The sequence below is a fragment of the Pleurodeles waltl genome, chromosome 3_1 (assembly GCF_031143425.1).
Source record: "Pleurodeles waltl isolate 20211129_DDA chromosome 3_1, aPleWal1.hap1.20221129, whole genome shotgun sequence".
In the NCBI taxonomy this organism is placed as follows: Eukaryota; Metazoa; Chordata; class Amphibia; order Caudata; family Salamandridae; genus Pleurodeles; species Pleurodeles waltl.
In genome coordinates, this window is record NC_090440.1 from 1,865,845,639 (window position 1) to 1,865,870,420 (window position 24,782).

The 24,782-nt window shown below is 44.0% G+C and overlaps 1 protein-coding gene across 1 annotated transcript in view; it reads right to left on the bottom strand.

Annotated features, from left to right (window-relative positions):
• The window catches only part of LOC138285684 (carboxypeptidase O-like), a 237,326-nt gene that overhangs the window by 209,444 nt on the left and 3,100 nt on the right, over window positions 1-24,782 (bottom strand). Inside the window, exons 3-4 of the mRNA XM_069225949.1 lie at window positions 10,689-10,813; window positions 2,021-2,135 (exon numbers count right to left, since the gene is read on the bottom strand). Coding sequence (XP_069082050.1) covers window positions 2,021-2,135; window positions 10,689-10,813 — 240 coding nt within the window. The remainder of the gene's footprint in view (window positions 1-2,020; window positions 2,136-10,688; window positions 10,814-24,782) is intronic.

Below are 24,782 nucleotides of genomic sequence, written 5' to 3' on the forward strand. Positions count from 1 at the left end.
GGATGACTTATTTTATTATTTGTGTTTATCGCTTATACAATTCTAGAATCTACAGCCAACACGTGCTTCATTCCTTAGTGGTGCGTAGACTGCGGCTTTTTCAAGGCTGCAATATAGAACATAACAGTGCAAATACTAAAATAATTTATAAAGCATAATATAGTGATCGTCTTCAAATTATAAATATACTAATTACACACTGATACATGAGAGAGCACAGTATCACTCGGTGAGGCGGTGGAAACGTGGAATATTCATAAATGACAGGTAGGAAGAAACATGTGGTGATGAATGTTTAAGTGAAATACACACACGTCTCAGTTACTCTGAAATTGTTTTGGAATTGTAGTTAGATAGGTTTAATGGCCCCTGACAGAGGAGTCAGGGCCTGTTAGTAACAGTGGTTGTCATTATTGCTAAGGACTTCATTTAGTTTCTAAATAGAATAATCTTGTGTGACTTAGTTGGTAGATGCCTATTAAGGATACTGTAGTCAACTTAAAGATAATGAAAGCAGCAGTGCTAGCTAATGGTACAATAAAGCCTCAAATAGTCAATATCGCATAATCTTTCACTATTATGGTAATATTCCATTATTTACTCTCAGTTCTGTTACAAGGTTTTTAAGGGATAACACAAGGTTTTTAGTTAAAGCTGAACAGTGGGAGGGACACATCATGATGTAATATTATTGTGCATTGGGGACCAGTGGCGGCCCGCAGCTTTAGGAGGGAGGGGGGCAGGCGGGACACACACACACACATACACACTCATTCTTTCACACACAGACCCGCATGCACGCACATCCATTAACAACACTCACACCATTCAAACATGTACGCACGCACCAAACATTTATTTGAAAAGATCGCACACACTCATTCTTTCACACGCACGCACATCCGTTAACAACACTCATAACACGCAAACATGCACGCGCGCACCAAACATTCAATTTAAAACATCACACACATACACACACACACACACACACACTTACCTTCAGCCTCCAGGTCCCAGGAGGGTTGAGACTGCTGCCTTCCCTCATTGGCTGACCTTAGGTCAGCCAATTGAGACTGCTGCCTTCCCTCATTGGCTGACCTTAGGTCAGCCAATGAGGGAAGGCAGCAGTCCCAGCCTCATCACAGAGTGGGATGGGGTAATTGAGACTGCTGACCCCACCCCACTCTGTGACGAAGTGTCACTGATTGACACTCGCCCTGGGCACTTCAGGGCTTAAACCAGAAGCGCCCAGGGAGAGTGTCAATTGGTGATGCTTTCCTTGTCACCCAGGGGAGGGCCTCGAGGCATCTTTGCTGAGCCGAGGAGGTCACGCCCATAGGAGCTGTGACCTCCTCAGCCCAGCAAAGTTCAGCTCAGGCAGCCAGGAGGGTGCGTAAATCGCGCATGTCTGCTTACACTCTTCATGAGGGGCAAAAGGTGGGGGGCGTGGCCCCTCCGCCCTAAAGGACGGGCCGCCACTGTTGGGGACAATTAATAGTATTCTGCCGTGCAGATGATCATTAATAATTATGAGGGAATCTGCCTGCTGATGACAAAAGATTCATTGTCTCTCTTACACTAATAGCAACACATCCTCTGTCACTCCTCCAGTCACTCATGCACACATGCATGTCAGTTTCAGCCCTTGAACATTGGCTGCATCGCTCTCTGGTTGCAGCACTAGTCCGCCAAGGTCTTAGACATGCGCGCTCCCGGCGCCTGGTCTCCACCTGCTGGCAAAATTGTGAATATCTCTACCCATGCACTTACAATATCAAGGGCTATCTAATTTATTGGTAAGCCCGGACAGGCCAGCATTACCTTCCTGTAGACCACTTTTTCTGTTATATACATCGATTTTTTGCATTGTAGCATGTATACGTTGTGTATATTTGAGGGTCACCTTACACCCCCGGGCTCCCTAAAATCATCTTAGAAAGAATGGGTTATCTGATACGACAGTTTGGCCACAATGGTACTAAAAGCCTGACATATAGTTATCTTAAAAGAACTTTACCTCATCCATTACGTGGTACCGGGTGTAATCATAGTTTGCCAAAGATTTTATTTGCTTTCTTTGACTACCTATGTTGTTGTGGCCCAGAAGTTCTCCCACATTGCTGATGAGGACTCTGCCAATAAGAAAAGTAGAAAAAAGATAAGTTGGATGAATATTACCGACTAAACATTACTCTAACTTTGCAACTCTGAGGCCTCGCATAGACTTTGTGTTGCATTATGAAAGTGTGTGGCGCATTTCGCTTTTGTATCAAACGACCTAGATATGAACGTGATGTGCAATTCTACAGATGGCAGTTGATGGATTGGGGATTGCGTTTGCCTCTGCTTTGGGTCACTCGCTTAAAAAGGATTTACCAAATTTTCTCGAGCTTCGCCGCATGTTTTCATTTTGTCACTTGTGACAAGGATGGACATAGGATTGCATTAAACCATCTTCAGTCGAAGTGGCATATAAAGTGAATGAACTAGTGGGTGAAAGAGTGTGTAAAATTAAATATTTTTGAGCTGGTAAGTTTTAAACTGTTGATGGACGATGTTCTGGCCATGTTTGTGTGGTATCACAATACACCCTATTCCACCACAGGCAGTCATACCTTTGAATTATTAAAGAGAATAAAAGCAAGCAGTGATTTGTATCTAGCTTCTTGGTGCCCAACTCACAGATAAGAGCACCAATATGTCAACGATGCACAACTGTATCCGAACGTCTCCTTAGCTCCAGACATTCAGTACCTTAAACACTGCCTGTACCTCATCCAGACCTGTACAGCACCCTACTGGTGCTCATTTGACCAAGGCCACAATTCATGGTATTTGACAGGAACAACAAGCAACAACTGGCAGATTGCCTGGACCAAGGGGGCCAAGGAGAGGTCTACATTCTCTACTCCAGAAGGGCACTTCCAGATCCGGGTAATGCCCTTCGAATTGAAGAATGCATCTGCCACCTTCCAGAGGTTGGTAAACCGGGTCCTGACTGGTTTGGAGATCTTCAGTTCTGCCTATTTGGATATCATTAGAGAATTCAGCGCTAGCTGGGAGGGCCACCTGTGCCACTTCAAGGGAATGCTTCAGGCTCTGCAGAGGGCAGGCTTTTCAAGGCCAGTAAGTGGCAGATAGGGCAGGGTTCAGTGTTCTACTTGGATCACCAAGTGGGAGTTGAAAAGGTTTAGCCCCTCCATGCCGAATCTGAAACTATTCTGGCTTGGAACCCCCAACCCGCCCCCACCCTCACCCAAGACCCAGACAGAAGTGAGAGCCTTCATAGGCCTCACTGACTATTATAGGAGATTCATCAATGGATTTGGCACCATTGTTACTCACTTGACAGAGCTGACTTCCAAGAAGCAGCCACATCTGGTGATCTGGACAGAGGCGTCCCACAAAGCTTTTGACACCCTGAAGAAGGCCATGTGCACAGCACCTGTGCTCAAGGCTCCTGACTTCTCCCAATAATTCATTGTGCAGACAGATGCCTCAGAGCATGGCGTAGGGGCCTTGTTCTCACAGCTAAAGAAAGAGGATCTGGATCAACATGTAGTCTTCATCAGTAGGAGGTTACTTCTCAGAGAACAGAGGTGGATTGTAATAGAGAGAGAAGCCTTTTCTGTGGTCTGGGCACCAAAGAAGCTGAGACCATACCTGTTTGGTGCTCTCTTTGGGTTCAGACAGACCACACAGCCCTCAATGGTTAATGCAGATGAGGGGCAAGAATCTCAAACTGTTGAGGTGGTCAATCTCCCTACAGGGAATGGACTTTATGGTGCAACACAGCCCTTGAACAGACTACACAAATGCTGATGGACATGTGTTAGATCTGGCTTCCTTGGTATGGTTTCCTGTAACTTTTTGCCTTCAGACCTCCTGTTTTTGCTAACCTTGTTTTTTGCTGGTTTTTGCCAGTGCTAAAGTGCTTGTGCTCTTTCCCTAAAGCGTGATAATATTGGCTTACAACCAATTAGCATATTTAATTTACTAATAAGTCCCCAGCAGAGAGCACTACATGGGCCCAAGACCTGGACATTAAATGCTACTAGTGGGCCTACAGCACTGGTTGTGCCACCCACTTAAGTAGCCCTTTATACCTGTGTCAGGCTTTCCACACAGAGCCTGTGTGTGCATGTCAACCTCGCAAAGTCAACCTTATGCCAGGACCAAAACTTCCTTTTTAATACATATAAGCCACATCTAAGGCAGGCCCTTGACAGCCCCAACGGCAGGGTGCAGTGTGTTTAAAAAGTACAAGATGCACTTTTAAGTTTTACATGTTGTGGTAGGGAAAAAAACTTTTAATTCTTTTATTCCACTGCAAGGCCTACCTCTGCTATAGGTTAACATTGGGATTACCCTATTACACCCTATGAGTGTTATTCGCATTACACTGTAAAAGACAGACTTTTCAGGTTTGGTGTCTTTGGAATCACTATTTAAAATTACACCTTCTGGTGAAGTCGGATTTTAATTTGAAATTCTGAAAATGCCATTTTCAGAATGTTCATAAACAACACAGTGATGGATGGAATATTTGAATTAATCTCAGCCAAAGGCGGGCACAAAAACAGTGGATTTAGGCCCACATCTGTGACTGAGGTTGAATGTTTGACATTGTTCAGCATTGAGTCCAACATCTGTTTTTTTGCATTTGTCTTCCTAACTGGAAAGGGTATACCCACACGTGGGCCCGTGCTTGCTATACCAAAGGATTCAAGCTAGCCTGGTCAATGAGGGGTGATACATCAAAACCAGTCCCAGAATGCTTGTCTCCTGTCAAGGGAGAGCCTGGCCTGGTAGTTTGGGTTGGGCTGTTCCTATGAGTGGCAGGGTCAAGACTGATTTCCATATTGTGCGGTCCAAAATAAATGGTGTGGGAGCAAAAAAATGATGGATTCAGGCCCAGATCTATGACTTGGGGTGAATGTTTGACATTGCTCAGCATTTTGTCCGTCATCTGTTCTTTTTGCACTTTTAGAAAGTTGGCATTTTCTGGCTCTGGATATTTGGTGACTGCTGCCTGTCTCTGGTCACATGTTTGGACTGGGGGGACAACTGGGCTTTATGTATTCCCCCTAGTCAGCCACATACAAGGTGTGACTTGAAGGGCCACCTGTGTCCTGATGAGTCCAGGGCTCTGTGGCGGATTCCTACATTGCTGAGGCGTGTGCATAGGGTGTGGTGGCAGATGGTGTTGAACGCGGCCTAGAGGTCCAGGAGGATAAGGGCTGCGGTTTTGCCGTTGTCCATTATGGTTCTGATGTAATCGGTGATGAGGGCAGTTTAGGTACTGGGGTTCCTGCGGAATCTGGATTGGGAGGGGTCCAGGGTGCAGTTCTCCTCTAGGGAGCGGGTTAGTTGTCTGTTGACAGCCATCTCAATGACTTTTGCCGTGAAGGGGAGCAGGGAGATAGGCCGGAGGTTCTTGAGGTCCTTTAGGTCCACCTTGGTTTTTTTAAAGAGGGCGTTGATTTCGGCGTGATCTGTTGTGGGTGGTGGTGTGTTGTGGGTTTCTTGAAGGAGAAGTGGATGCAACAGTGATCTGTCCAGTGGAGTTCGGTGGTGTGGCTGAAGGAGACATGATTGCTGGTGTAGAAAATAGGGTCGAGTGTGTGTCCTGCAGATTGGGTCGGAGTCGTGATGAGCTGTTTGAGGCCGAGGTTGGAGAGGTTGTCGAGCAGGGTGGCGGTGTTGTTGTTGTTGTTCCTGAGGTGGAAGTTTAAGTTCCCTGGGGAGTATGTAGTCAGTGGATGTGAGAGTGTGCGTGCTGATGATGCCGGTGATGGAGTCGCTGAACTGCTGTAGGGGGCCTGTAGAGGAGGGTCCCTCAGAGGGTGGTGTTAGGGTCAGTATGAATCTGGGAGTGCAGGTGTTCGGCGGTGCTGAGGGTGTCTTTGGTGCTGGTCGTGATCCTGAGGGGGTTCTTGTGGATGATGGTGATGCCTCCTCCTGGTTTGGTGGAGCGGTCCCTGCGGGTGATCTTGTAGCCGTCCGGGATGGCTATGGCGATAGCAGGAGCTGGGGAAGGGTTCATCCAGATCTCTGTCAGGAAGGCGACATCTGGGGAGGCTGAGTCGAGTAGATTCCATAGCTCTACTGCGTGCTTGTGGAGGGAGCTGGTGTTGAGGAGGATACACCTGAGATGGTTGCGTTCTGCCTTGCTGGGTGGGTCGTTGGCGTGGAGGCTGGTGAAGGTGCAGTTCCGGCAGGAGAAGAGTCCGTGGGTGGTCTGCGGGGAGGCTTGAAGGCAGGCGGGAGGGTGTCCGGTGTTGAGGGCGCGGGGGTGTCCGGTGTTGAGGGCGCGGGGTGGCGGCGGCATAGTGAAGATGTGCGTGGAGGCAGTGGGGGGGCGAGAGCCAGGGTTCTGAGGCTGGGCGTGGTCCAGACGCAGACAGGTGAAGACAGGCTTGCCTTTGGCGGAACAGCGGCGTGCCCGCTGCACGTGGCCACGCAGCAGCTGCCGTTAAGTAGGGAGGTGGGGGGGAGAACTGCTTGGAGGCGGGAGCAGGGGTGAAAAACGGCGTGAAAAAGGGAGCGGGCCGTGGGGGCAGCAGCAGGGGGAGAGAGAGAGATGAGGGAGAGCGAAGTGTGAGAGAGATAGCAGAGTGAGAGAAAAACAGGGAAGAATGAAACACAAAGGAAAGGCGCCCAAAAAGGGACAGACACAGAGAGCAAAGCAGAAAAAGGAGGAGAGAGGCAGAGGGCAGCCTAGTAGGAAAGCAGAGCTCTCCCACTAGACACCAGGGATGAGGCACAGTCGGTGGAGGAGGGCCTCCAACCCCTGACAGGTGTCAGGCGTTCAGAGGAGAGAGGGGTGAGGGGCTCTACTTACCAGGTGGAGCCATGGGAGGCATAGCAGTGCACTGACCAGGTCAGTGGTATTGTTTTTGTAATTTAAATTCAAAATATCAGTTTAGGACAAAAATGAACCTTTCGTAATTAACTACAACAAATTTCAAAGACAGATTTGCCGACACAGCTGCAATTCTGCTAAAGGTAATATTAAAAACTAGCAAAGTTGCTGCTTGAATCCTGAGTGCATATTCCTCTCCATCTCTCAGAAATGCATGCTTCACCTTTTCAGAATCATTGACTCTTGCTATGTTTTCAGCATTTCAATAGTGCCTTCTACCATTAGCATGGCTCTAAGGGCTAGATGTACCAAAGGATGTTTTGCACTGGTCTCGGATTTCTACTCATCATTTGTCAATGGTTATTCGTTTATAGTTCGTAGATATTGTTCATGCTTCTGGGTTAATAGTGGTTTGTGGGGGATAATATAAAACTAAAATTAGATTGGTCCTGCTAAAGATCTTCGCAGTGTTATGTGATCTGGTTTATTGGTTGTTCATTGCCCAGCCGAATGACATTATTTACTTTGCTAGCCTTGTTGTCTACAAAACAGCCATTATACGGTATTGTGCACAGAATGATGTGGTATGTTCAAAGTAACATCTGAATTCTTCTAAGATGTATATTGTGCGGTAGGGATCTTGGGTTGGCACTGCTCTGCCAGCCATTTAACTCTGGTGCATTGTGATGGGCAGGGGGATGCCAGATGTTATGATTAGCATGTTCTGGACGAGATAAGCGATTGTATGTGTGACACGCAGCTAAATCGTGAGTATTTTGGGGTGGAAGTGATGAGTGTTGTTTAGTTCCACAACAGTAGACGAAATCGAGTATCACAGAAAATCTGTTCTCTTGGCTGAATATTGACATGGTTTTAACTGCTGTTGTGAGCACGGTGATAGGAAGTTTCTGGTATGGGTATCTTGTTGGGAGTATGCACGGTGGAGTTTTTAAAATGTTCTATTGGAAACCTCTGAGTTGGTTGCCTTGTCTGCTGTAGCACAGTACTGTTCATTACTACCTGTTGGTAGTAATTTGGCTTACCGTAGGGTTATAGGCATCTATATTGCTCCATCCTTTCCAAAGGGGCACTGACGCTCTGTGTGTGTTTACTCCAAAAGAACCTAATCCTAGAAAGCTGAATAATACATTTAGTACTACACGCCATGGGGTGCCATCTTTTTAATGCATGGTTACTGCCATATGAATTAAAATGTACCAAAAAATAAAATAACAGTTGCAGGAACACGTTAAAGTTGGTGACATAAGCAAGAGTTGTGCAACTTTCTAAAGAAATACATAGGGTCCTACTGCTGTACATTCTAGAAGACAAAGAAAAGAAACCAAATGCCTCAGTGGAAACCTTTCAGGTTAAGTGGGCTTTGCTGACATGATTAGGGACAATCGCATTTGACCACAGAGTGGTGTTTTTCATATCCTGACATGAGTAGCCAATTTAAATACTCCCACTAACATGTTTTCTTTGAACAGCCCGCTCAAATGTTTGACATCTGAGTCTAATCAACTCACCTTTCCTTCAAAGGAAGTACTAACACTACTTTTTTGATAGAAGAAGAAAACTGCCCCTCAGTCCAATAGGCAAAGAAAATAGTCTTTCTGGTAGAAAATATAAGGCTGTTTTGGGTTAATGTGCTAATACATGCAAACATAGCCGTACACCAATGTTATGTGCATCCGTTAACTTGCGTAAGTCATTTGAGCCAGACCAATGCTAAGCTGTGCCAATGCTAAGTGTCCTAAGAATGGCAAGCATTTTCAGTGTACCACGCTAAAGGATGTTTTGGTGTTTGCGCATACTGTTTTCACGAGCAGCAATGCATTTTTTGGCAATTTGTTCCAAATCGGCACCATTTTGGGAACACTTGTGGTGGCACCACTAGGTGCCTTTCTACGTTGGGATGAATATAGCGATACCACCGTTACTTCCTGCAGATGAAGCGCTGCAACAGCACAGCACTCAATCAAGCTCCATATGCATCAGAACTGGCAGGTCTGTGTGACTACAACAGCCTTCCGTGAGAGTCGCCCACACCCAGTGGCCTACCCTCCAGAGATGCAGAGCTGGTTTCACACACAGTGATTGACATCTCTGGTTAATGGCGGTTTGGTTTCCTTTGACCATTACAATATTGTACTAGAGTGATGGAAACGTCTACTGATATGTGTTCTCTGTGAAAGCTTTTACTGCTCTTGCCAATGTCGTGCATGTGCTGCTTGTGAAGGGAGTTTGTACTGCTGTCATGGTATTGGCTGAGGTGAGAAAACCAAAGATACTGCTTTCAGAATACAGTGCGCGTAAGACATTGATAATTTAATGTGAATTAATGTGTCATGATGCAGTGTACTTTTAAGATGTAAAACAACCCTCGTGCTTTCCAATACAAACACTCCATATGATGTAGAATGATGCATAAACTCATCAGATATTTTAAACAATCGGTAGCAGTAGGTCGTGCATACCAGACTTAACTAATATCACACTGGGAGAGCCAGCATTACTGAGTACGAAGTTCATTCTAATCTTCCATTAAGATAAAGGTATCTAAGTAAGCAGTTGGAGTGGAAATGTATCATATGGTTTACAGCCATGTTCAAAGTTTAGCGATACATGTAGGACAACCTGGAAAATCGAAGTACCCACCCCCTCTCTCCCTTCCCTCGGTTCTTGAGCAAGAGTGGAAACACTTTTTAGTGCTATTCTTGGGTTGACGTGAATGATCAACACGTAAATTGTTTATGGAATTGCAAGGGAGATGGCATGATGATGTGGAAACACTACTACCCTAAACATTAAACTTACGGAATAATGTATATTCGTTTGCTATATAGTATAGCCAATGAGGTAACTAGTGGGTGCTCATATATAAATTGAATATGTATCTAAGCTACTGTATCACACAACCATGTGTAATATGGTTATTTCAAACCTCAGAGGAGTTCTGTGGCCTCTTCGTAGGCCACACACACACATGATATATTTATGTTACACATAGGGATAGTGTAGTGTATTGTGCTTGGTGGCATCCATGGATGTGTCAGTCCAAAGCAGTCCTGGCCCTGCTGTGACACATTCATTTACGATCTGTTGATCATGATTTTCTTAAATGTATTGCCGTGTGCTCGTCCCTGTTATTGTATGGTATTGCCACAGAAGGGAGCAGAGAAAATAAGGAGTGCTTGTTTAGTACATGTTATGGGCAAGGGAATATTTGTTGGCTATTGCTTGACTTCAGTTATGGGTTTCTAGGATCCCAGTGCACAAATGATTGCAGCACAATAATTTATGCCGCCATATTGATAGGGGAAGGAGCAGCAGGACAACATATAGTAATCATTCGAGGTGGTAAAATGTGCCCTTGAAGTGTTGTTTACCACACAGGTTGGGTGTCCTGCCAGTGCTGTACAGGAGCACTTGTGGTGCCACCACCCATGCATTGTTGTGGAATAGAGAAGTGTCTACAACAGCCACACTAATCCATCCACCAAAGCATCTCTAAGACAGCATCACAGTCACCCCCCTTCCCCTGAACGTCTCTCGCACAGCAACCTCTGGGATGTCCCCTATACTTTAGTAACATGATCTTCCCTGAGACAGCTTCAGGACCAGAAACTCCTGCACTGGTATCCAGTACCTTCCCACACCCTCTCATTACATGACCCATGAGATAAGAACCCTCAATGCTGGGATCTAGCAGGTTTGTATCTCTCTGCAAGTAACTTGAATATACGCTTAAATATTATTATGCCCCACCCACCCACCATTCCATTTAAACAGGTATTTTAAAAAAGAAAAACCGTACTCGAAAGGGATTGTATAGTGAAGAAGGTTTTCTCTCAGCTGTTCCAGGAAGGATGCTGGCACCATGACATGCACTTCGGCTCTGGGATGGATGTTCTCTACCTGACTTGGTTTCCATAGATCCAACTGGAAGAAAAACAGAAATGTTGAAAATGAAAAGTTGTTCGAATTTCTTAAATCACACTGTTTTAGTAATTGAATAAGCTCAGAAGTAAAAGTTATTTTTTGCCCCATGAATAAGGACACTCCTTTGTGGCTAAAACAGCCACAAAGGTGGAATTTGCATAAAAGGTATCACAAGTGCACTTCTCAGATGAAGCTTGCTTACTGGGCAACGTTTTGAATGCTTACGCATCCACCATAGTCAATACAAGTAGCTGAACGAAAGGAGGGAGACCACTATTAGTTTAGTTGTTAATGTTACAAGTCTTGATTTCCTAAAGTAATCTTGCAGGAGATGGCAGTTTAAGCAATTGATGGAGTATTCATGAGAGCTTTGAATGATCACGTCTGTATGCACACAGATCCCTTACTCCCTGCTGCCGGAGTCACAAGAGTTTCCTTTGAATAGGTGTGATTTGCCCGTTTCTTACCCTTGAATCAGTGAGACAAACCTAATCATAGAAATCACCTTATGAATCAGGCCCTACATAAGGTACATCATATCACGCATGGATGTGAAGTAGGTTTATCCCTGAAATACAATTAGACTGCAGTGGATGTTGTCAGTCAATTTGCTATTTGACTTCGCTGACATACAGAATATACGTACACGTTGGTAGGGTGCTGAGGATCGACCATTGTTAGAAATGGGGTCTTTGGTTGACAGTCAGGTTACCCCCTGTTCAAGCAAGGACCCTCACTCTAGTCAGGGTAAAAGAGAATCACCCTCAGCTAACCCCTGCTTACCCCCTTGGTAGCTTGGCAGAGCAGTGGGCTTAACTTCAGAGTGCTAGGTGTAAAGTATTTGTACCAACACACACCGTAACTTAATGAAAACACTACAAAATGACACAACAGTTTAGAAAAATAGGAAATATTTATCTAAACAAAACAAGACCAAAACGTCAAAAATCCGACATACACAAGTCAAGTTATGAATTTTTGAAGATTAAACTAAAAAATAGCACTTAGAAACACAAAATGCTTTGATGAGATGTTAACACGGCGTCGTGACGGAGACGTTCCCAACAAGCCGACAGCAGCGGCGCCAGACACAGAGGCCCTCATTACGACCCTGGCAGTATAGAACCGCCAGGGCCGCGGGACGCGGTGGCACCGCCGACAGGCCGGCGGTGCCCCGCGGGGCATTCTGACCGCGGCGGCTTAGCCGCGGTCAGTAAAGGGAAACCGGCTTTCTCCCGCCGGTTTCCCGCTGCCCCCAGGAATCCTCCAAGCCGGCGCAGCTTGCTGCTCCGGCTTGGGGATTCCGACTCCCCCTCCCGCCATCCAGTTCCTGGCGGTTCTCCCGCCGGGAACCGGATGGCGGGAGGGGGAGTCTCGGGGCCCCTGGGGGCCCCTGCAGTGCCCATGCCAATGGCATGGGCACTGCAGGGGCCCCCGTAAGAGGGCCCCTACAAGTATTTCACTGTCTGCTTGGCAGACAGTGAAATACGCGACGGGTGCAAATGCACCCGTCGCACCTTCCCACTCCGCCGGCTCGATTACGAGCCGGCATCCTCGTGGGAAGGTCGTTTTCCCCTGGGCTGGCGGGCGGCCTTTTGGCGGCCGCCCGCCAGCCCAGGGGAAAACTTGAAATACCCGCCGCGGTCTTTTGACCGCGGCGCGGTATTTTGGAGGGCGGAATTCTGGCGGGCGGCCTCCGCCGCCCGCCAGAATCAGAATGAGGGCCAGAGTCTTGTAGACCCCCAAGTACAGTACCTTTGGTGAAGAGTGAAAACAAGTCGATGCGCAAAGTCGGGGATCTGTGCGCAAGGTTGAATCCATGCACTTCGAGCGGCGTCGGACACGATGTGGTGCGGCGACTTTCAATGAGTCGCGGACTTCAGCGGGGCTTCAGCGGCATTGGGCCTGCGAAGGTCGTTGTGTTCCAGCGAAGATCACAGAGTCGGTTGCAGGCGGCATCACCGGATTCAGCAGCGGGGTCGGTCCGAAGTCGTCCGAAGTCGATTTCCTTGGATTTCTACCAGCTTTCCTTCCAAGGACCCCGGGACTGTATGGGGCACCACTTGTCAGAGCAGGAGTCTCTCCAAAGACTCCAGGTGCTGGCAGAGAGAAGTCTTTGCTGTCCCTGAGACTTCAAACAACAGGAGGCAAGCGCTAAATCAAGCCCTTGGAGATTTCTTCTCATAATGGAGGCACACAAAGTCCAGTCTTTGCCCTCTTACTCTGGCAGAACAGCAACTGCAGGATAGCTGCACAAAGCACAGTCACGGGCAGGGCAGCACTTCTCCTCAGCTCTTCAGCTCTTCTCCAGGCAGAGGTTCCTCTTGTTTCCAGAAGTGTTCTAAAGTCTGTGGTTTTAGGTGCCTTTCTTATACCCAATTTCTCCTTTGAAGTAGGCCTACTTCAAAGTAAAGTCTCTTTTGAATGTGAAATCCTGCCTTTCCCAGGCCAGGCCCCAGACACACACCAGGGGGTCGGAGATGGCATTGTGTGAGGACAGGCACAGCCCTTTCAGGTGTAAGTGACCACTCCTTCCCTCCCTCCTAGCACAGATGGCTCATCAGGAAATGCAGACTACACCCCAGCTCCCTTTGTGTCACTGTCTAGTGTGAGGTGCAACCTGGCTAACTGTCAAACTGACCCAAACAGGGAATCCACAAACAGGCAGAGTCACAGAAATGGTAAAATGTTCACTTTCTAAAAGTGGCCTTTTCAAACACACAATCTTAAAATCAACTTTACTAAAAGATGTATTTTTAAATTGTGATCTCAGAGACCCCAAACTCCACATGTCCATCCGCTCCCAAAGGGAATCTACACTTTAATCAGATTTAAAGGTAGCCCCCATGTTAACCTATGAGAGGGACAGGCCTTGCAACAGTGAAAAGCAAATTTAGCAATATTTCACTTTCAGGACATACAAAACACATTACTATATGTCCCACCTTAACCATACACTGCACCCTGCCCTTGGGGCTACCTAGGGCCTACCTTAGGGGTGCCTTACAGGTAAGAAAAGGGAAGGTTTAGTCCTGGCAAGTGGGTACACTTGACAAGTCGAATTTACAGTTAAAACTGCACACACAGACACTGCAGTGGCAGGTCTGAGACATGATTACAGAGCGACTTATGTGGGTGGCACAACCAGTGCTGCAGGCCCACTAGTAGCATTTGATTTGCAGACCCTGGCACCTCTAGTGCACTTTACTAGGGACTTACTAGTAAATCAATTATGCCAATCATGGATAAACCAATTACATACAATTTTACACAGAGAGCATATGCACTTTAGCACTTGTTAGCTGTGGTAAAGTTTTAACCTAGAAAATATTTATCTACGATAGTTTATCTGCTTATTCCACATCTCATCTTTTTACAGCCTTTTTTATTGCCTTCATTAGTAATTTTGTCTTATGTGAATTTATTGTAATAATTTATAATTGATATCATATCATCTATTTACTCACAAATGTGGATTTTTAATCACTCTCTGAATAGGTGAATCGTATTTCTACATGGACTGCTGTCAAAAAGTCTATTCCGTGCACACGTTCTGTGAAAAGAGGCCACATTCTTGCACAAAACTTTCATGGAAATTGAAATCAGACATTCACTTTTAGTGATCCTACCGTAAGTCAATCGGTACTGAAATACAATAGGGGACTCCAAACACATGAGGACAGTAAGGATGTGATCCACGAGAGGGACCTCAGGCTGCTGATTTTCTATCCATGTGTGACGGTTGACTGTTTGCGCCACACAGGAATGTCACTCCTGTTTCAGATGTATGGCACAGGTGCCATACGTGGCTCTATATATCACATACATGCAAAAGACTTGTAATCTACTAAACTTGTGTCAGGTGTATGACAGACCGGTGTGACAAGTTTGTGGTATGTGTAGCGTGTGTGCCACTTACTCCTAACGTGTAAGGTTATGTGGTATTTTACATTACATGAGTTTCGGGGCTACATTTTGGAGAGACCTCTTTGTTTAATTCAACAACAGCCATTCTCACCACCGTTGAATTATTCAGATTATTCAAAAGCTTGTCCTGCAGAGCTCCATGAATGATACTGGCCGCCATAAATCACATAGGGAGCCGATCCATTTTTAAAAGAAATGTCTCCACTTAAAGGCCACACCCACTGGAGTTCTATCCCTCTTTACCTCAGTGTTTGCAAAAACATTCCAACTAAACAAGCTACATTCTTTCACAGGACGGTTTAACAGGCAGCCAAGGGCAGCTGTACCTATGTCACTCAAATATAGAGGTGCACCCAAAATAGAGACAAATCATGAATGTAAAAAGTCCAATTAAGTCAAATTTTCTATGTTTTTTCTTTATTTTATGTTCCAATTTGCTTTTGCATTTTCATCATTCATGGTCAGACTGTTACAGCCTCAACCAAAGCGTGGACTTCTTCAGGGCATTCCAAATCCTTCACAGTATTCCACTGAACATCAAAAGGCAACCAAACACACCCTCCAGATCAGTCTTTATTATTCTCATCCCTAGCATTGACAACACTAATAATCCTAAAAAGACCAACTATGCAGAAAAGAATAGATGATGAAAAGTCCCTGATTACTCACGTACCCTGTGATATCTGCTTTAACCCACCCTCCCCAGCTGCACAGCAGAGGGTACGATTAACACAACAAAAGAGCACTCAGAAGAAGCCTTTAATATTTCATTCCAGTGGAGTGACAGAGGTAATCACCGACGTTTCTACAGCTACAATCCCATTTGCAAGTTGAAATATTGATTATGTTATGTCACCCGTACCAGACTGAATAAACAAAAGTAAACCCAGTAGTTAAGGAGATACAATTTTTATTGTTTCAAACAGCACACTTGTAGTACATTTATCTCAATGGTTAAAGGAGGAAAGTCATAGATTGTGACAGAGGTCCAACACAATCTTTTCACTGCCCCCCTAGCCTAAACATAAATTTACTTAATGTGATCGCTGACTCGCCATTGTATAGGTCATTCTTCAGAGATTTGCAAGGGGTCATTGGTGAAACAACAGTGAAGTTCAGAGATAAAGAACAGAAAGTTTCAAATCAAAGTGAAATTTAAACAGGAGAAAAGTGGATATTCAATTCAACATTTATAAAACAATATTTATTCGTTTGCATACAGATAAGTGATAAATGATAAATAACCATTCATCCAAAGTCAATTGGGAAGACACGAATCTTAGAAAATAATTAAAGGCTTGACTTAGAGGTATATGGTGATGGAAAATCCTCTTATTCCTCTAATTTGTTGAGGAAATTATACTTACAGAGGAGAATATGGTGTCTGAAGTAGTCCACCATACTACACCTCAGAAGGAGTAAGTTTTGCCAGTAGATTCCTCTATTGATTAGCATTTACTTTAAGAAAACAAAACAATTTCCATTAGCAATGAGCTCTATTTGATTCTTTAACTACCCTTATGGGGCACTCAGTTGAATGTAGGATTTACCTTAGGCAAATCCAGGAAGACACGAAATCGGACAGAGCAATTGACATGGATTCAATCCCACCTCTCCCAAATGAAACACAAAATAACAAATGACTCCCTGAACACCCTCCCATACTTAAGGCAATAGTTCAGGGCCCAACGATAGGTAACAGGCTTTAAGATCAATTTAAACAAGTAACAGCATCTAAACAGTTATACCCAGAGGAACCAAATCCAAGTACACTGGTACAAACTAAAGAAAGTAACCTTAAGCATTTAAGGAAGGCAGTGAAAGTGGAACTAAGTAGGTGGCATCATGAAACACTGTTTCCTGCAATTTGTTAATGTGCTCTAGGCAATGCCTCCGTGTGAGAAATCGGGTTATTGGCTGAGGGGAGTGGAACCCTGCTCAAAAAGAAACCACAATCATTATCAGAGTGAAGCACAATAGTCACTAAATTAACCTGTGTTTAACCCCCTGGTAGCTTAGCATAAAAGCAGTTAGGCTTAACTTAGAGGCAATGTGTATTTAAGCAGGGCTTAAACAGTAATAAAGTGAAAGCACAACAAAGAAAAATCCCACATTGATTTAGGATACTAGAATAAAATGTAACAAGTTAATTAACACCAAAACAACAAAAATCCCATCAGTAGAAACTTAGGGTAAGTATAGCTCCACAAAGCATAAAGCACCACCCACAGTTTTTTGGTTGTGTGAGACTGGGTGATAGTCTCAAGTTGAAGACGACTGTAATGGAGTGCAGGCTGGATACAGGGGCCAGGTTAATCATGCAGAAAAAGTTACCTTTTCAGAGTCTGGCGAGAAGAGTCCGGTTTGTGGTGCAGGAGTCTAGGGGGAGCAGGGAGAGTGTTGTGGATGGACGTTGCTGTAGCATGAAAAACAAGCCAGGCTGTGTGGATGGTCACCATTCTAGCAGGAAGATCCTGTCGGGCATCGAGGGTGGTCGTTGCTGGAGCTTTGTTTTAGTGATCACCACGGGCTGTCGATATTGTAGTACGAAGTGCGGATCTCGTGTTGTCAGTTGTCTCTGGTGGCTGATGTAGTGCGAATAGTCAGATTCAATTGAGTTTTCTATTGGTGGTTCACACGGGTGACAAGATCTTGGTGCAAAAGGACCTGTTTGCGGTTGCGAAGGGCCCAAAAACGTAAGGATTTATTCCTTTCTTCACAGGAGGAGCTCAACTGATGCAACGAAGTGTCCAGGACCTGGGAGGCATCTCTTGGGATCAGGAACTCACTCCAGCTTAGGCCAGCAGGGCTCAGGCTGGTCCAGTTGCAGCTCCAAGAAACTCCAGTAGAGCAGCAGGCCACCTGGGCAATTGCTGGGAGGCATCTGAAGCTTGTAATGTCCCCGTACCTCTGAACAGAAAGTCAGTCAACTGACTATTGGGGGCACTCTGTCTAAGATGAAGGGAGAAGGTACAGTCTTCCTTCTAAGACAGTAGGGCGGGCTTCAGGCAGCAGGGCAGTCCTCTGGCAGCATGGCATTCCTTCTTCTGTAGTATCCACAGGTCCAGGAGTGAAGAATGGGTCTGAGGGTCACAATTTTATACCTGGTGCCAATTTTGAAGTGGAAGACATTTGGAGACTTCTCCTCATGTTTGATTGTGGAATTTCCTTTCTAACTGCCTCGGCCTCAGCATGCCTGGAGTCACAAAAGGCTGGTGTGAAGTGCCTTGTGTTTGTGCTGAGGAAGCTCCTTTGAAGTGCAACTGTGGTAGGTGGCAGCTCTACCACTCTTATGAGGCCAGGGTGACCCATCCTGCCAAAACCCAGCCCCCCATAGTGATACTGACCCCCATGGTGATACTGTCTGGGAGCAATACACAAAGGCAAACTGCCAACTATACTTTGTTAAGTGAGCCCAGATTCATGCCAAAGGCACCAAATAGTTATGACAAGAAAAAACAACAACGTTCTAAAAGTGTAATTTCAGAATTGTGATTTAAAATTCAACTTTACCATTTAAAAGAATGTCAAATTACAGTTATTTAAAGACCAAACATGATATTTCAACTTGTTCCCAAGCAAAATATATCAATTATAAAATTTAATAAGGCAAGCCTGAGTTATCCCATGGGAGAGGTAGGCCTTGTGGTAGAGACCTTACAGAAGATAAAAACTATTGCAGTAAGTTTTCACTCTCAGGACAAGTAAAATTTAAAAGTACATGTCCAACTTTTTAAATACACAGCACCCTATCCAAGGGGCTGTTTAGGACCTACACTAGGAGTGAATTATATATAATAAAAATTAAGGCTTAAGCTTAGCAGAAGGGTTATTTAGCTAGGTAGAATTCACAGATTAAAACTGCACACAGCCTGCAATGGCAGGCCTGAGACTTGTCTAGAAAGGCTATGTAAGTGGATGGCACAATAAGTGCCGTAGGCCCACTAGCAGCATTTAATTTACAGGCTGTTGGGTGATAACGCGTCCCGACCTAGGTACTTTACTTACTCTGGGACTCATTTTAGGCCACTGAATCTTTTGACCCTGATTGGAGACACCTTAAGACGAGATAACTAATCAGCATATAAATCCCTAAGTCAATAACTTTCTCAATATTCACCATAACAAGGCAAAACGATTTAGCTAAATGCATTAATGAAGCTTTAGTCACAACATGAACTTTCAGCCATGAATAACCACATAAGCTTAGTAAAGTTTATAATATTTATTCCCTATTTGTTACAATCTACTAGCACGTTTATTAGTCTCAATACTAGGAAACACATCAACAACGTTATAATGTGGCAACTCGAATAATATTTAAGCAAAGCAAAGATTATAAACATTAGAACAAAACACAGCGTCAACATGTATCTATTTTAGCAGACTATCATCAGTACAAGATTCAACAAAGCAAAGGTCCTGTCATTTGTCTATTTGCACTCAATGTCAGGGACTCCGTAACTACCCTCTAATTAGCATCAGCATGTTGGGCTTCATGCAAAACTATTTGGTAACACAAATTTGGAAAACATCTAACTATGGTCTCTGTCAAAAGAGCAGTTGGTACCTAGAAAACAAAGGCAAACAGACAATTACAATTTCATCATCATATAGTTACCCTCCGTAATGGGTCAGCATACAGAATCAGTCTTCGTCCTCAGGACAGCAGTCGATTCGCCATCAGCCAAGATAGAACAGCAAAGTCTCTCAGCATTCGGGGTAAAGGTCTTCCCTCATAGGGAGGAGAAGTCAGTATTGGGCAAAAGGAACAAGACGAGGATGGTTTAGGATAGAACAAAAGTCTCTCAAAAGACAAGTAAGGGCAGGGGCAGAAGTCCGATAATGGCTCCTTTTCCTCTTGTGACACGCCGTTAAATCAAATTTGCCAGACAAGTCTCTAATTTCCCATTGGTCAGCATCCAGCGTACCATTCTCTCCATCCAATGATTTAGTAGTCACCTTACTAGAACTATATACCTAGCACAGTTCTCATGCAGTTCATTGGCTCCTGTGATTTACATCTTCATCGGGTAAAATGGCAGGTAGGAAAAGTTACACGCACGCCATCAGTCAGTAGCTCCATTGTCTTTACCAGTTTGGGCGACCTTGTACCTGTTGCAAATTACACTGTTGCAGTCAACAAGAATGTCTTCTTGAGCAAGTCGGGTCTCATGAGAAAGAATTTACTACGGTTCCACACATCGCTAGCTTTGGAAAAGTACAGCTTCGTGTCCTTCAGGGAGGCAGCACATTGCACGTTAGAAAAACACATTTAAATGAGACCAAGCAGCTAGGCCCAGACTCTTGCTAACTAAGGCCTAACGATTAAATTTGGAAATCCTTAACCTACAACTCTTGAGGCTAATACAGAATCATACATTAGTACATCAATGACTAATTATTAGTCACTTTTAATAATCATTGCGTACATTAGTGGCCACTCCATGTGGGCACATTTCAAACGTGTACATAAAAAACATAGTAATGCATTTTCTATGCAGCTTCATCACACATTAATTGCAAGCAGTTCATGTTAATTATTAATTATAAAAGCTACACTCCAACATGGGTAAATGTAGTACCACTTTTCTAGGAACTTACAAGTACATCAAATTGCCAATTGGTTGTAAGCCAGTCTTTTCATGCAAAGAGGAGTGAGCACAAGCACTGGTTAACTGTGGTAAAAAGCACAGAGTCCTAGAAGCCAACACAAATGAGTGCAGAAAACAGAAGGGGTGAAAAACGTTTGTGGTGACCCTGAAGAGAGGCCAACACTCTGCATATCCCCACAGTTTACATATCTGGCCTCCAATCTTACTGCACAAACTTTATTTGCCAAGAGAAGAAAGAGAGACTAAGTAGGAAGCAATGTACATCAAGACCTTGGTAGGATGTGCTCTGGTCTCCAAACCTCCTCAATTACTATTATTATGCAGTCCTCTTCATTTTTGGTAAACTTTACCAGAAGAGAAACAGAAAGCAGCTGATGCATGATAGATCACACGCTAAACGAGGGACCTCTATGGAAAGTCCAATGAAAACCAAAAGCACAAAGAGTCCACCAGCGCTACAAATCACCAGTGACCAGTGCTACGTTGCAGATACAGACAGGCTGGTGGTAAAAAAATGGTCTCTCGAAGTATCCTTTAACTTTAACACCTATATGGGGTAATAGGGATTTTAAACTGGACCTGGAGAGGTTGGCCGTTCTGCAATAGCAAGAGGGAGGGGTACAACATTTTTGTCAGATGGATAAACAATCCCAAAGAGGTGTGGTTTACAAGACTGGTAAATGGACTGAAAGGATGAAGGGTGGCCGAGGGAAAGGGTGTAATTCAGGAAAAGAGGAGGGTGAGAGAAAAGAGCACAAAGAGAGGGCTTTTTCCAGCTGCATAGGTAGTTCTCAATGTTAAATGTTCTTTGAAATGACTAATAAAAACGAATTTAAACCTAAATACCAAAAACGGTCATTTTACTCTTCACAGCAACCTCTTCCATTACCAAGCAAACAAAGACAGCGTATTACTACTCTCCTTACCGGTAAAGGAGAAGCCCTACTTCCTAGAAATAACTTTAGAACAATAGTTCTCTCACATCTAGATGGAGTCACCATGCTGCTGTTGAGTCTCTCTAACATCACACTTGCCCAAACTGGGCTACATGTCTCATAAAAGAAATTACTTCAACCTAGAGGGAATTATGCTGGCTCCCCCTACAAGTTTTCATCTTCTTCAAGGCAAGCCGTATTGCATACAAGGCCACCAGAACCAGCACCTCCTCATACATGTATGGAATTTATAATATTTCCTTAGCGTCACTGTATCAGCCATCTTTCAGTTCAGTGCTAACCCTGACTCCATGTTGTGGTCATGTCTGACTTGTAAAGCCTCACTCTCATCCCGGGCATTGTTGATGAGAAATCTCTGAATAACAAACTCAGCAATAAAAGTTTTATTTGTATATATGTTTAAAGGTCAATTTTGCGGTCTTCTTCGACTTCAGATCCTGCATTTGCATATCGCCTTTGTTTTGGTTTCATCACCTGATCTCCACTAGAGTCTATAGATGAAATCAAATACATTGATGTCTTTCTCTCCGTGAATGGCTTTATTCTCATTGGGGTGCTATGGGATCTCTTTGCTGCCTACTTCTGTGTTTTACAGATTAGCTTTTCCTTTTCTTAATACACATTTACAGAGTTTGGATTGTCACACAGCAAGATTTTCTTTGACGTATAAATCAATAATGTACACTCAGTTCCACAGAAAATAATATATAACCATAAGTCACAGGTCTTTGGGAATCAAAATGATTTGAAGCAAAAGCCCTCACTCACCGTTCGGTGACTTGCTTCATCATAGGGCTGTGCTATAGTTCAGCACGCTCTCAACATGTTTGGTTCCGCTATTCGGACGTGGCAGGTATTCTGTGAGCACGTTATGCACTCTTTGTGGACCGCGTTCTCACGGCTCCAGGAGTTTAGAAACGTCTTACCGTTATTATCGTAGATGCTAAACCGAGAATGGTACTTGGGTGCGTTGTTAAATTCTGTGTCTCTATTTTGGGCTCTTCACCGAGACGCTAGTTATCACTAACTTTTGTTTGACCACAGAGACAGCCCACTGCATGGCCCATATGCGTATCTTCCATTTCCATACTTGGTAGTATAATGAGTTTTTTTGATTAAAGAATGGACAGACATGCTTCAAACGTGTTGCATGTTCTCTTCTCCTGTGATAGTTTGGACTATATAGTGCCCGTACCTGAGAGCATTAGACATGACTATAATATTATTGGACTTGTACATATGTACCCTTTGTTTCTCTGACATTGCTAAACATTGCAACATCCACATTTGGCTGCTATATTCTAACTTGTGTTACTAATATATTTGTTCAATGAGACAAATTAACTCTGCATCTCTCACTTTAGATGGACGCATGACCCAAGAATGTATGTTTATTATACAATTGATAATTAAGATTATGGTCACTGGTTTATTATCTCCCTGTTTTCTACATCTGTACATACCTAGACTGTGTTGGACCACGCAAGCTCTGTGTTTTCCCCAATGGGGCCCATCCTTTAATATATGGAGGGTAAGCAATGGGACATATCTGCCTTGCTGTATTTTCTTGCCACTAGCTTGCCGGGCAAGGTTGCTTTGATGTTGACACTATGCACATCATGTTTGGTTTTGTATTATTTCAGAATTTATACTTTTTTCCCAATTTTTCAGAGTTCCTGTTTACTATTCCCCATTATGGGCTACTAAGTACTTAAGGATTAGGTAGGTGTTTTCGGTCCTGAAGAATCGCATCAGATCATATTTTGACTAATAGCGAGAAACATGTTGACCAAATTGAGCCCAGAATTCTGAATCATTATTCAGTGCAAAACAGTCGAATAGCTGTGCAACAGGTATTACTATTTTGTATGTCACAGCAAATTTCTGGTGACCTGCCTTTCAAGTCAGGTTCATGTGCATTGGGTCTGCAGTGGAAGGAAATATAAAGTCATTTAAAAAAAATGTATGTACGGCTGAGAGTAGTGTGGCAGACCTCAGACCCCATCACAGTTTGAAAAAAATACAAAGGGCCTGATTTAGATTTTGGCGGATGGGTTACTCCATCACAAATGTGACGCATCTCGGGTCTGCTGTATTACGATTCCATAATATCCTTTGGAAATCGTTATACGGCGGAAGGGATATCCGTCAGGTCAAAACCTAAATCAGGCCCTACATCTTTAGGTACACCTTGGGAAAGTGGGGTTTGATACACTGCTCTTGTGCCCTTCCACATGGGAACATCACCTTTCACCTTTAAAGTGACCACTGCAGTGTACAGAATCACTCTCATTTGCCCTTATACCTTTACATACCTGCTATATACAACAACTCATCATGATCACAAACCACAGAGAAAAAAAAAACAAATATTCACTAATAATAACGGCAATGTCTATAGGCGTGTGTAAAATGTACACCAGCAAAACCAGCACCCTTTCCAGATAATCCTGCCCAGTCAAAGTCATAATGAGAGAAACAAAGATGAAGTTGTCCTTTAATTTCCCTACACTCATAATACCACATGCTCACAGTACACGTAGACACAGGAATTGGTATAGGAGCAACCATCAGCTAATTTCATACATGTACTTCAGACCAAAATCATCGGAGGAACTTCCATTGTTCTCCAAGTATGTGAGGTCTGGGGGAAACTTTTAATAATTTTTATCTTGCCCCAATACCACATCAGATTCGGACTGAAATCAAGTAGGTAAACGAGTAACTCCTTACAATTACTGTTTTGCTGAGTTTGTGGATGTTTATCAAAGCATCAGGTTCCTCTTTATAAAAATATTTTAAGCAACATAGCATGAATAGTGTAATGATGGAAAACCTCACATTTATCCATCAAAAAGGAAAATAGTTGATCATTTGTTGTACCTGAACTTAGTCGAGATTATTAGGGAACACACTTAGATTGTTTTTGCTACATCATTATCAGTGATCCGGTGCCCACAGTTAAGCCATGGAGTTTACATTACTGGTAATTGCATTAAGTCTGGAAAATTCCGAGTTAGTGAGTATTCTGAGCGAAACTTTGACGTTCCACTGAGAAATGCAAAATTATCAGGTGATTGTGTAATTCCAGGTCTGATTCATCCAGCATTTCCGGATGCCTTACCACAGTTTCTCCCATAGGTTTTGAAAACTGAAAACATTAGAAAGCTTTGAGGGGAAACGAGGAGGGTCCCCAGTATTTTGCAGACATCAAAATATCTGAGGAGTCCAGTACTGGGGTTACTGGACCCCCTGGAATTCCTGGGGTACGAGATAAGGCTCAAAGTGGCTGCATACTACTTTAAAAGCCAAATTCCAGGAACACTAGATTTGCAGCTTTTTAATTACAAGAATCTTCCATTAAAAGACAAGCAATAAAAGACATAGGGCCTGATTACAACTTTGGAGGACGGTATTAATCCGTCCCAAATGTGACGGAAATCCTGCCCACCGTATTACAAGTTCTATAGG